Genomic DNA, 13,180 nt, shown 5'->3' on the forward strand with positions numbered 1-13,180 from the left:
ATAGACAGCAAGACTAGTATCAGGCTTGCCTCTGAAGCATCCCGTTTGCCCAGTTGGTCTTCTCTTCAGCATCTCAGCTACTGTGACTTGTCCCTGGGAAATTTGGGGTTGAATATATTGCTAGTCCTACGTAAAGTAGAAATTTAATGGGAATTAAGTTAGACTAATATTGGATGCAGCCTTCAGGGCACAACCCTATACATGTTTGGAAAGAAAAAAGTCCTACAACTCTCAGCATACTCCCCTTGTGATTAAAGAAGAAATAGTAATATTCAGTAGCAGGGAGAAGGAAACAAATGCTAGAGGAAAGGCAATTGAATGTAGCTGCTCTGGGAGAATTACTTAGTAAAAAAGAAAACACAGAGCAAGTCCATACTTCATAACATGTGAAGCTTATCAAGCCATGTTCTTTTTGGTTAATATATAGTTCTCTGAGCAGGAGCTTCTCATGCTAGAAAACAGATGGGGTGTTGCATCGTGGACCTGTCCCCACCCCTTCAAATGCTTCTTCCACATTATAACACAACATAAAACAACAAACCATTCTTGCAAACAGAATGGCACAGCAGCAGAGTGGAAAGTGGAGTCTCTTCTAGCCCTCTGTCAACTGTTTAGGTTTTTTATCTGGAGGGAGCTTTCAATACAGGGGAGCTTTAAAAAATGTGACCATTCACCTGTAGCAATGTCACCTGTTCTCTCACCTCAGCATTGTCCCATCTTACTCTGTGGTGCATGGAGAGCAAATCTCAGCATAGGAAGGCACAGAACACTTGCTAACAAGTCATCTGTTTTACTGGAAACTCAGGTACATGGGCAATATTCTCTTCGCCCCTGCTGCTCACAGTCCGTTGCCTTCATCTCACACACACACTGCCTTTATTTACCACACTTGTTTCTCAGCTTGAGAAACTACAGATATTATAAACAGCAACTCCGACAACAAAATAATACAGAACAGATGCACTATTCCAAGATTTTTGCCCACTCATTTTTCATATGACTTGTTCAAAAGGATTATTTTCAAACCAAAGGTAAAAAAAAAAAAAAACAGCCGGAACATAAGGAGAAAACCTTTGGCCTCTCGTACATTCTAATCATATATGGTGAACAGATAAGTTGATTTTCTCAAGTATTCTGATTCCAGCATTAAATGCAATTAATACTAGGAGCTCACTTGTTGACAAGGACTGCTCAATTCATTTTGGAAGGTGTTCACATTCACAAGTGCCTCCTCCATGGGAGAAAATGGGATACATGCTTAGAAACTGAACTATGGAATGGATGGGGGGTAGTACACAGAATCTGTAGCTTCTGTTAAAATGCATGGTAATTGTCTGTGGAGTCTTAGCCAAAGCAAAAAAATGTAATCAATTCCCATATCAACTGTGCTGTTCAGAGTTTAATTCAAGTTTTGAATACAGTGCAAAGTGGTGTTACTTTAATTATTCAGCCCATAGAATAATTTTGTTAATGTTAAATTAACTGACGGGCCTGCCTCCAGTGATTTTACATTTATCTATTTGCTTTCTCAATTGGAAATGACATGATAGTTAAAACGTTTTATGAAATACAGATGCATAGATAAATATGAGAGAAACTTTTTCACTTTTTGCAATGAGAAAGTAGAAACTTCACACGAATATATTACAGGCAAGTCACCATGTTGTCCTACTAGTCAACAAAAAGACATATCATATGAAAGAAACTTTTAATTTTTATTTTACATATTTATACATAAAACTTTCAAGGTAACTCTTTCAACCAAACTGCATGTTAATAGCACATCTAAAAATGAAAGTCAGGTAGTCAACATTCACAAAATGTTGAAAACTGATTAAAATATACATATTACTGAAAGCTACAACTTCACTACGAGGCAGGCATGTATGTTTCTCTTTTACTTGTATAGCACCGTCAAATTACAGTCTCATTTGTTTAAAACTACGGTGAAACAATAAAAAGTAGTCAATGGTAAAATACTGTTCAACTTAAGTCTAAAATAAACAAAAAATAAAAGTTATACTACCCTTTCTCTTCTTCTTTCATGTTTGCAATGTTTATAAGTACTGTACATTTTGTTCTACGATAAGGTTATTGAACTGTCCAATATTTAGTGGCACAAGTAAAAAAACCCAACAACAGCAAATAAATAAAAAAGCCTAGGCCAATCACTGGACATAAAGCTTCGGGCACCAGGAGCAATTCACCAAGCACTGTTGCTGTGCATCCACCATTCATTTCAAGGGGGGGATTCGTGCAGGGTTCCCGGTGCTTGGCAGATTGCCCCTGTAATCAATGACTAACACTGATTTTCTTGTGCACCGCCCACGGAGCATCAGCGTTTGTACAACCACAGAAGCAAACAGTTCGAACTCCTTCTTTACTCAGATGGCTTCTCACTTTACTTTGCTGGCATTTTCTCTGCCATGTGCTTCTGCTGACTTTCAGCATGTCTGCAGAGAAACGGAAAAGGTGGTATCATTAGAGAAGAACTGGAACGATGTGCTGTGCTGTTGTTTTAAATGCAGTATGTAAAGGCTGTAGGGAAGAATAATATCTAGAAAGGAGACAACAGCAACTTTCGAGGTTAGTTTAGTGCTATGTTATTCTGGTTGCCATGACAGACACAGTCCTATCCATGGACTACTTTGGCTACAAATCAACAGGTTAAATGGAAACGAACACAATGTGGACTTTACGGAACTGCTTCAAAAATCCAACTGTACAATCAAATAATATCAAAAGGAAGTTTATTTCTGAAGGATACAGGGGAAAGGAGGAGATTTTCACCTCCTTCCTGTAGAAGTTAAGTTTGCTGTCTTCACACAATCCAAGGATATGACAGGTTGACCCCAGCATGGACTTACGTTCCTTTGCTTCTAGTAGCAAAAGGTCAAGATTTGAAAGAACAACAAACAAAAATATCACTGCCATTCCACAATTCACCAACAATCTGAGCCTCTGTGAGATATTTTGTTGCAGATCTGATTAGATGAGTAAATATTTATTAACTGAAGATGCAAGCTGGGTTTTACATGAGAAAATGTTTTCAGAAAAACAGGAAAAAGCTGCATAACAGATAGTGTGTGTCCGACTAGGGCTGAAGAAATATATGCCCAACTTCTCACTCATCTGTGAAGCTCACTGGTTGACTTTGAACTAGTTACCATCTGTACCTTAATCTACCTCACACAGATGCCATGAGGATGAAAAAGTGGTGAGGATGGGACACCACAGCAGCATCCCGTAGAGTGTCCCAATTCTGTGCTTTTCACACTGTGTTTGACTCATCACCAATCTGGTGTCTGAAACTAAAGACCATTGAAGGAAATGTTAAAAACATCAGACTATTTCCCACTAGGTTTAGTGAGGCTTCACCTGGGCAGTCTTTGGGCTAAAACAAGCATTGCCTTAAATTGGTACTTACTAGCTGACATTTTGGCCATGGTGGTGTCTAGTTCCTACAGGCTGTTCGCTACTGGAGAGGTAACAGGCAATGTACACATTTGACAGCATTATAAGGACATTTATTCCCCACTTTTGTCTTCAAAAGATTTGTGCAAAAGCATGTGAATGCATAACTATGGAGCTGTTAACACACCGACTGTTTCTCCTCTACAAACAGATCTTTGGTAGACACCAATGAAAGCTTTTCAGTAGATTATTGAGGACAGGAATAATGCCAGACAGAAAGAAAAAACACATAATTACACACACACACACACACACACACACAAAGGCACACAAACATGCCCTTCCCTATGTTCTCTAAAAAGCTGGCTCAAGAACCAGAGCAGGTTCACAAAAGTATGGATAATTGATTGACTGATTGACTGAGTGACTGAATTTGCTGTGATATGAACCACATATACATTTCTTAAACAGCTACAATACCATTTCTATGTTGCCCTTTCATAGGCTGTGTTGTGACATGTGAACCTAGTCAAACTGACCTTGTTCACATGCAGTGTCGATGGTTTAATTAACCATGGCTTGTTGTAGCATGGATTGTCATTTTATGTATATTTAAATACAGGAAGGCTTCTATATCACTTCATTTTAATGTTGTTCCATCAGCAATAAAGAAAATTCCACTTGAACTGAGATTGTGACCTTGTCAGCCAGGACACCTTGAAAGAGTGAATGTGCTTTACTGGAGTAAAGTTTTTATAACAGCATTAGGGCCGGTGACTTATTTTGCAGCAGGTGGATTTTATTTTTCATATCTGTTAGTTGGCATAAATAAGCTAACAAATATTTGCTGCAGCTTTTAAGGTGAAACTACAATTAATTAATGGCTGCTACGCAGTCACAGTTATTGAGAAATAAATAATAAAGTTAGTCACTGATTTTATGTTAGGCATGTATATTGTTTTCAGTCAATCCTGTTATGATTAGTTACATTATATATTCTATTTATTTTATAGAACTCAATTGATGCTCATTTTACTTTTCTGCTCTAGTAGCTATTTTTAATATGCTGATATGTCATATATGCCCTCCCGCCCCTTGAGATCAGCAACAGATGCCCTTCTCCGGGAACCCTCTGTGAATGATATTAGGAGGGTGAGTACCCGGAGGAGGGCCTTCTCTGTGGTGGCGCCCCATCTATGGAATGCGCTCCCCAGAGAGGTCCACCTGGCGCTGTCGTTGTATGTTTTTCGGCACCAGGCTAAGACCTTTTTATTTAAAACTTATTTTAATTACTAAATTATTGTATTTATTAGGATTTTAAAATTAGCCAAGAATGCACCAGGGCGGGGGGGTTAAATGTTTTTTTCTTTTAAAATTCTTATATTGTTATTGTTTATGTATGATTTTGTGTATTTTTTGTGAGCCGCCCCGAGGCTTTGTTGCGATGGGGGTGGCATAGAAATGTTTTAAATAAATAAATAAATAAATGTGCATGGATTAAATAAATACTTTTAGACTGAATTTTGGGTTCCTGATTGTGGCTATGTAAATCTCACCCATCTTTTCTCACCCCATGCTCTCTCCCTCAGTCCACATCCTGCAGAAGGAAGGATTTTGATTTGCGAGTGACAGTCTAGCAAAAGCCACATTTGGTGCACAGTTGCTGTTAGTACAATACAAACTTGCCACATGGATAAACTTTTTCCCTGGTCACTGACACAAATTCAGGATCAGCTACCTGTGATGCTGCACAAGTCATTAGGGAACCCCTCCAGATTTTTTTAATGAACAGAAAGAGAACCTTTTGGCTTTTGCACGCTCCTAACATGAACAGGACCCCCCCACCCCCGGACCTAGCAGGAATGTATCTTCAGCAGGACTGCAGCAAGAAAGGAATGGGTTTAATCTTCCTGCCCCACATGCTGCCCCCCTGCCTGCTATTGATAAAAACATTGACAGTCTTCTTAATTATGTGTTTAGTGTCCCACCTAGTTTGTTCCTCAGATGTTTGCATATGTAAATCCCACTAGGTCAAGTTAAACATGCATTTCTCAATATTGCCAACAGGTGGCATACAAGCTTCTCCTACTGAAGAAGATTTTACTCATTTTATTTTACTCTACAGGACCAAATTTTCTCTTCCTCTCCATATAAGGTAAAGGTAAAGGTTTCCCCTTGACATTAAGTCCAGTCATGCCTGACTCTAGGGGGTGGTGTTCATCTCCGTTTCCTAGCCGAGGGAGCCAGCATTTGTCCACAGACAGTCTCCGTGGTCATGTGGCCGGCATGACTAAACACCGAAGTGCACGGAACGCTGTTACCTTCCCACCAAAGTGGTACCTTTTTATCTACTTGCATTTGCATGCTTTCGAACTGCAAGGTTGGCAGGAGCTGGGATGGAGCAACAGGAACTCACCCCGTTGTGCAGATTCAAACCAGCGACCTTTCGATCTACCAGCCCAGCAGCACAGCGGTTTAAACCAGTGCGCCACCTGCAGTCCCTCCTCTCCATATAAATTCAAACTAATCTAAATGTGGCAGTCTAGACTTGCCAGATAGTCTGTTGCCCTCTGGTTTTGCGAAATTCCCCTTCTAGCACCCCAGCCGCTACGTCTAAACATCAGGAATTCTGAGGATCACAGTACAAAACACTTGGAAGGCACTGGTTTGCCAGAGTCTCTCCTGAAACATTAAGAGTTGCTTGCGCTATCAATTAGTGAATGCAATTTGTGTTTACTGTGTTTGGTGCAGGGAGCAGGAGACAGCTATATGCTTAAGTCTCCACTTTATTTATACCATGAGCTGAGATCAGGTCTGGTTTCCTGCAACTTGTTTTCATGGTGAATATGAGATAAAGGATTGTGTTCAAAGTTAGTGCTACTTAAAGAGAATCCAGTCAAATTAATGGGACATGTCAGAATAACACTGAGCACAACACATAATAAATGCATGTGGCTGTTTCATGTATTACAGAACCCACAGTGGAAACATAACAATCCTAACTTTCAATGCAGAAGAAATTATAGATTTGTGAGAATTTAGCATATAGAAGATCTTTACAATCTTTTTTTTCTTGCAGCATGAAACAATTTTTTCTCAAGTCCCCTTTGAGATATTTGTGAATGATTCCTTTCACTTTGTGAAAGTCAATCATCCCTTTGGATATTCTGAGTTTCAAAGCAGTGGGGTGTGGGTAGAAAGGAGGAGAGAGGGGATATTACCCATATTTAATATTCAGAAGCCTTCAAAGCACTCCACCCAAATATTGGCTCCATCAATTACCCTCTTCTGTATGGTACTGCAATAAATTATGACTCAAGCCATCATAAGGAGCACTGAAAATACGCTTTGCATGGTAGGACAATTCTTGCAAAGCCCTGGAATTCATTTTCTAGAATTGCAAATGTGCCAGTGTAGTGGAAGAGCTGGAGGACATCCTACAACTGGAAGCTGTAAGAGAAGTGATTTAGCATTTCTTGCTTCTGAGTTATCACAGAACCTCCCCTAATCAGACAATTTGAGGAAGGAAATGTAATCTAAGACAAAGGGTGAGAGAGGATAAATAGAGGGGTAAAACATTAGGTGTATACTGCATGAGGAAGGGTCTGGATTAAAGAGATCTGGATAAGTTGACATTTAACAGTAGTTTACCTTGTCTGCAGCAATGGTGCTAAATTACCATGGTATTGATAGGGGGCCGCACTGTAAAAGAAATATTACAGAAAAAATAGTAGTTGGTTTGCTTTGGTTCATTTAAGCTTCATCTTTCTCTGCAGATGATGAACACATTTCTTCCCCCTTGAGGTTAAAAACTACCACAGGAAGAGGAGCACTTTGGAAAAATGTCTTGCAAGAGTGCTAGTAAAACTAATATTGAGTTGTTTATTCGGATTATTGATAAGATGTTATGGATTAAAGCAGGGGCAAGGAATTTCATCCAAAAGACTGCACCCCTGCTTTCATTATGGAGGACACAGACTGTGACATGTCCTTGCCCCATCTATTTTTTTTCTATCTGATTCTATCCTCTGATGTGACAGGAGAAAGGAATCATTTGTGGACAAGAAACATATACAGTCATTAGACACTGGCACTGCTATTAGTCTTTTCTGCTTAGGCTTTTCTGGAGCAATCAGCAGTCAATGTATAAGCAACGATCTATACATTACTCTTTGACTCTCCCCAGGTCATGAAATTGTGTTTGAAGTTATCATGATTGATTTTTGGCTCCTACAGGTCAAGGACCTGAAGGCCTTTTTCTATTGCCAGCCATGGTCTCCATTTCTAAACTAGACTGAATAATTGATGGCAATTTTTCAGACAGAGCAGCCAGTGGACATGTTGCCTATCCAGATAGATAAGGCATGAGAAAAAGAGCTGGTCTTTAAGAAAAAGTAACTTAGGAAAGGAAGGAAAAGTTAGGCAAATACAATGGCAGCTAAATTACCAAGGGAGAAGTGATTGGAAGTGAAATCAGAGAAAGGCTTGAATTCTAAGCAAAAGAATTAGGAATCATGAAGGCAGATCCCAAGAAAAAGTTTTTGTACCTGCTCCTTAGGACCACTCTCTTTGCCTCCATAAACAGAATTCACCAATTTTATATTTCCTAGTAACTATCACTTCACAAAAGAATCAAAAACCATTTGACAACAAGTAGCTAGAGGGAATCTCAAGCACTGAATGTCAGAGAATAAATGGATGCAATGACCCAAGAAGCTTTATTAATCATTGGACAGGAGAGTGGAGATCACAAAGAAATGTTCTACATTTTGCAGTTAATTTTCTGATTTTAAAAAACTCCGCGCCCACACTAAACAAATGCAGCAAAGAAGTATTTAAGCAGCTGGAAAACTAGCAGTAAAAACCAGAGATAAAGATACAGCAGTCACCACAGGAATTAGGATAGAATCATATTGTCCAACCAGGTACACATTTAATAGTCAAATCTTTAATTAGGGAAGGAGGCAAAACCGAGTATCCACTAGCTTTTTATATTCCAAAAAATGAAGGGATGGTATTGCTTGTTTGCTCCAAAAGCTCTGAATATAACGTGCAATATGTCTGACAACTTCTGAGACCAATCCAATTTATGCATAACTCCTCCAAGTCATGTCCCTACTTCAACCGAGTTCAACACCAGTCTGATCAAGAATTATGAAGGACTCAAAATGGAGGATCATGGGAAGGTTCTACCCATAAAGAGGGACTAAAAAGCACCCTACATTATTTAAACAAGGCTTGGGCCTTTTGGTCAGAGCTAATAAAGGTATTTTTGTATTGTGCTCTGGATATGATCCAAACTACTATTGATCAGAAAACTGATGCTGGTTAAAGAGGTTCTAACACCAAAAAATTCAGAGGGCCTTTTGGGGGGGTGGGGTTTGAATGATATACAAAAAAATCTGGAAATAAGTTTGGTCGGTATAACCTATCAGAAAATGATACCAACCTGGTCAAGTCTTCAATGTCTACCAGCATAGCATCCTGTTCTGTGTGCAATTCGTCTCGAATAAGCAGCAGCTGCACCAATTCTTCATTCAAGCCTGACAGCAGAAAGGAGAAAGCGAGAGTTTAATTTCACTTATTTTCCCTGTGACTAATTCGTGGAATTTATTAGTCATTATGGTACAAAACTTCAGTGGCTCGTTCAAAGGAATAGATGGGCTCTCACTTATTTTTGGCTTGCAGGTAAACCAGGAAGGCTATGAAGTAATGGATTAAGATCAATGACTGGTAGGTGGTGTTTGTTTTACTACTGTTTCAAGGACGGCAGAAAAGTGAAAGGCATGGAAATAACTTCCTTCTTGTCCAGTTAGGGATGCTGGAAAGATCTACAGCTGAATCAAATGACTTGGGATTTCTTTGAATCTGACTTGAATTTATTTCCAAGTTGTGTGGATTGCATGTATCACTTTAACACCTTTTTGGAGTGGGGGATTTGCACAAATGTGCATTAGCAAACAGGAACTAATTCCTCGTATATCCCCCTTCCCCAAAACCATGCAATTCCACAGTGAGCAGATGACAGAAGAAAAGACGCCCAACAAAATGAAAGACAGAACGCATTTAACAAAATCTGCAGATTCCTAACTTTAGTGGGCATTACAAAATAATGGCTGCTTCTGGTCTAGCAACTGAAGTTCCAAAGGCATTTCAGAAAAGTAACTCTCCTTTTTCATAATGAAGGTGGAAAATATTAGAAGAAAGTTAAGTTAGAAGCTAGTACTGAATCAGAAAATGTATCCTTTTGGAATAAGAAGCCCAAAATTCTCTGACTAAAGTCTTGCTATGGGATAGCAGAACCCAATCTTAGAGGTCAAACAATCCTATCAGTACTGAATCATGTATACTGATGCATCCAACATGTATCAGTCTTGATATCAGTTCTTACATGAATCGGAACAGGTGTTTTCCAGCTAAGTTGAGGTGCCATGAACAATGGTAAGAGTAAACTGTAGTATCACTGCTATTTTCCACTTACTTTCTATCTGTGAATGTAGATCATTGACTATCACTTGTAGCTGCCCAATTGTCATATCTCTCAGGTCTGTGGGTTTTAAGCTTCTTTTCATCAAGCATTCACTTATATGAGGCATATGCGGCAGCTAGACATAACATTGAAAACACTTTAGGCTAGTGTCTTTGCCAGCATTACACATGTTACTAAAATTCACTTCCTTAGCATGTTTTCTTACGCTCTAATAGCAATAACACTGATAATAACCTTCTTTATATTAAGTGTTCTGAAGCTAGGCACTGTACATATATAATATCCCAATTCTACATACTACACATCATATATAAATGGTCTTGCAAGTCAGTCATAGTATACAAGGGTTAAGGAAAACTCTCCAAAGTCTCCTGAGCTTTGCCTGATCTACATACGCAGCAGCCACATGGGGCAGCTCTTCCCAGAACGCACCACCCCAAACCAAAGTTGGGGTAATCTTAATGCTCTGAACACTTCCAAAGGAAAATAATAACTCAAACTCTGTGCTGACTGATATATTGCAGAAAAGGTGGAAGGCTTTGTAGGGACCGGCTATGTTTCCTAAGGATGTACCCTTTTACAGAGAGGTCTAGTGATTTTAATGTCATTGCTTGTTCTGTCTTATATAACAATACCTCCACTTTTGTCTAGGGCCTAGTGGATCTAATAACATTAGAAAAAGTGCACAGATTTAGAAGGCATACATTTCAGAAATGCTGGGATAACACAGGTGGTGTGAATAAAGATCAAGCACTACAGAGAAGTATCCTATGCTGCCAGCTGACCAGAGAGTCCCACTGCTAGGGAAAGAGGGAGCTAGTTGTTTTTAAAGCAATTGGAAGTCAGTGGTATCACTCATTCCCAGAACAAGCTCCTACCTAGTAGGGAGGAGTCATTTGACCTGCCCTAATCTGGAAATGAGTGTATCTGCTTATTTGTGGAGCTCCTTTACTAAGGACTAACTCCTCATTTTACTAGCAGTGATAATGCCAGAATAAGCAAGAGTGCAGTGGCAGTTTAGGATACTGTCATAAACTGAGATGGTGGTCAAAAGGCATCCATTAGGGTTTCAGGCTATTTGGGTACCAATGGGAATGGGGCTCTCTAGTAATTAATTTAAGACTGTTCAACAGATTCATAGACAATGTAAAACCATACAGAAGCTATATTCCTAGTTGCTGTAACTCTACTGGCTGGGAAAACCTGATTTTGCTGAACAGTAATGTAAACGCATTTAATGGCATGACATTAATTTTTTCTGCATGATTCAACTCTAATATATGCAATATAATTTAAGTACTTTTGAAATGTATTTCAATGGATTATGGAGCTACACGTTTTTCTAAACCTACAAAAACAAATGAATGGCTTATGAAGAATTGGGTGACCCTAAAAGTGGAAACAACTAGTAGGTACTAACTGTTTGTGAAATACGTACAAGATCAGCTACTGGTGATTTTTTCCTGTTTTGCTTTTCTACTTCTACTTGCATTTTGGCCATTGGTTTTGCCATTGCCAAGGCCATTTTGGCTTCAGCTTGAAGTTTCTTCTGCCTTGTGAGAAAATCCATGTCATCAAGAGACTCGGATTCTTCTTCAGTAGTGTCTCTGTCAGAATAGGAAGAACTCTGCTTGCTCTAGGAAGGGAGACAACATGCACATGTATCAGCATTACAAACTGAACAGACCTGTTTTATTCAGCAACTAGTTAATTAGTCAACCAATTAAAACTGTTAACATTATCACTACCATAGTATGAATGACATTTATATTCATCCATGTGACCTGGAAATGAACTGATTGGTTCAAACAAAGAGACATACATCTCAGGTTGCTGGAAAATGATTTTTTTAATTCCAAGTCCTTGATGGTGGTGGTGAAATCCTTTTCATGCATCCTGAGAGTCTCTGCTTGTGATGAGATGCTTTCTAGGGTTTTCTTTTTTTACAAGTATTTTTCAGATGCACGGAACCAGTTAATGAACCTTTGTTGGCTTAATAGGAAGCAAACCAAACCACCATTGTTGGAGAGTTAAGTGAGAGTTAACCCTGGAGAGTTAAGTGCTCTATTTTGTTCTTTGGGTTAAATGTTTGGCATTTCTGGATAAAAGGGTCCAGGAATGGAAAAGAACTACTACAAGTATGACGAGTTATACGGGGCTAGATGGATTCTTTGAGACACCATTCAAGGCAAGTTCTTCAAATCTTCATTTAGCCTGAGAAAGGCAGGTTGCTTACCTGTAACTGTTGTTCTTTGACTGGTCATCTGTGCATTCACAGATATGGACTCTGTGCCTGCACAGAGCTTGGGCGGAGCTAAGGCTGTTCTGGAAGTAGTGCAGGATGTGTTTGATGGTGGCCTGCCATGGTCAAAGCCTTCCTGGTGCACCAAGAAGACTGGGAAGGCATCCACTTCCCATATGTGTGATGCACAGAGATCATGAAGAAGAGCTATACCCACTTCTAATTACCTGGTAAATGATATAAGCAATTACTTCCCCATGATATTTTAAAATGCTTTTAGGACTGACTTGTGCAGAAGCTGGGTTACATAGTGTGACAGAGCCAGTCCTGGGCATGGGTATAACCTCTAATTGTAATAGAAGCCTACAGTTTTCATTTTAGGCTAAACACACAAGTAACCTATTTATAAATAACCTTAATTATTTAACAGATATAGTGCAATAATTTTGAAAACTATGATATCCTCAGTGTGAAATTTGGCTGATTCACTGTTCTCAAACTTATATAGTACTTATTGCTACTAAGACTCACCATGGGGGATAAAGGTGTATCCAGACTGGTTTCGGTCTTGCTGTCATCAGCATCGCTATCTTTGTCACTGCCACTGTCATTTACAAAACAAATTTGCAAATTCATCCCACTTTGTAACCTTAAGAATAAAAGAGAGAAAATATTGTTTCATTGTTACATTTCTATATTACCCCATAGCTGTCACTTCCTGGGTGGGTCAGAAAAAACATTAACACCATAAAGTAATTAAACTTAATATGAAAACTTTCACAACTTTAAAACAAGAAAATAAAACTACAATGTCAAGATCTAAAAATGCACCAGTACATTTTCTGCAATGATACAAGATGTATTAATTACTATGAACCACTGTGGAACTACCCCAGGAATACTGGAGAGCAACTGATTCAAATGAGCTTGCATTTTTAGGAATCTGACCGGCCGATTCCACAACAGATTGGCTTTTTCAGTTGTGCAGATAGCGTGGACTACTTTTTAGCTTTTGGAAGGGGAATCTGCACACA

At 39.1% G+C, this 13,180-nt stretch overlaps 1 protein-coding gene across 3 annotated transcripts in view; it reads right to left on the reverse strand.

Moving 5' to 3' along the window:
* Nucleotides 1–1,696: 1,696 nt before the first annotated feature.
* Nucleotides 1,697–13,180, reverse strand: part of LOC123025555 (schwannomin-interacting protein 1) — a 106,922-nt gene continuing 95,438 nt past the window's right edge. For 2 of the 3 annotated variants that reach the window (XM_044434374.1, XM_044434375.1), the window contains 5 exons: nucleotides 12,678–12,795; nucleotides 11,343–11,540; nucleotides 9,896–10,019; nucleotides 8,864–8,957; nucleotides 1,697–2,453 (listed from right to left, as the gene is read on the reverse strand). In XM_044434374.1, coding sequence (XP_044290309.1) covers nucleotides 2,402–2,453; nucleotides 8,864–8,957; nucleotides 9,896–10,019; nucleotides 11,343–11,540; nucleotides 12,678–12,795 — 586 coding nt within the window. In that variant the 3' untranslated portion in view covers nucleotides 1,697–2,401. Of the gene's footprint in view, nucleotides 2,454–7,065; nucleotides 7,117–8,863; nucleotides 8,958–9,895; nucleotides 10,020–11,342; nucleotides 11,541–12,677; nucleotides 12,796–13,180 lie in introns of all 3 variants that reach the window. The other variant, XM_044434373.1, reaches the window with a different exon arrangement.

This window comes from Varanus komodoensis, unplaced genomic scaffold, assembly GCF_004798865.1.
Source record: "Varanus komodoensis strain SLA01 unplaced genomic scaffold, ASM479886v1 scaffold28, whole genome shotgun sequence".
Taxonomy (NCBI): domain Eukaryota; kingdom Metazoa; phylum Chordata; class Lepidosauria; order Squamata; family Varanidae; genus Varanus; species Varanus komodoensis.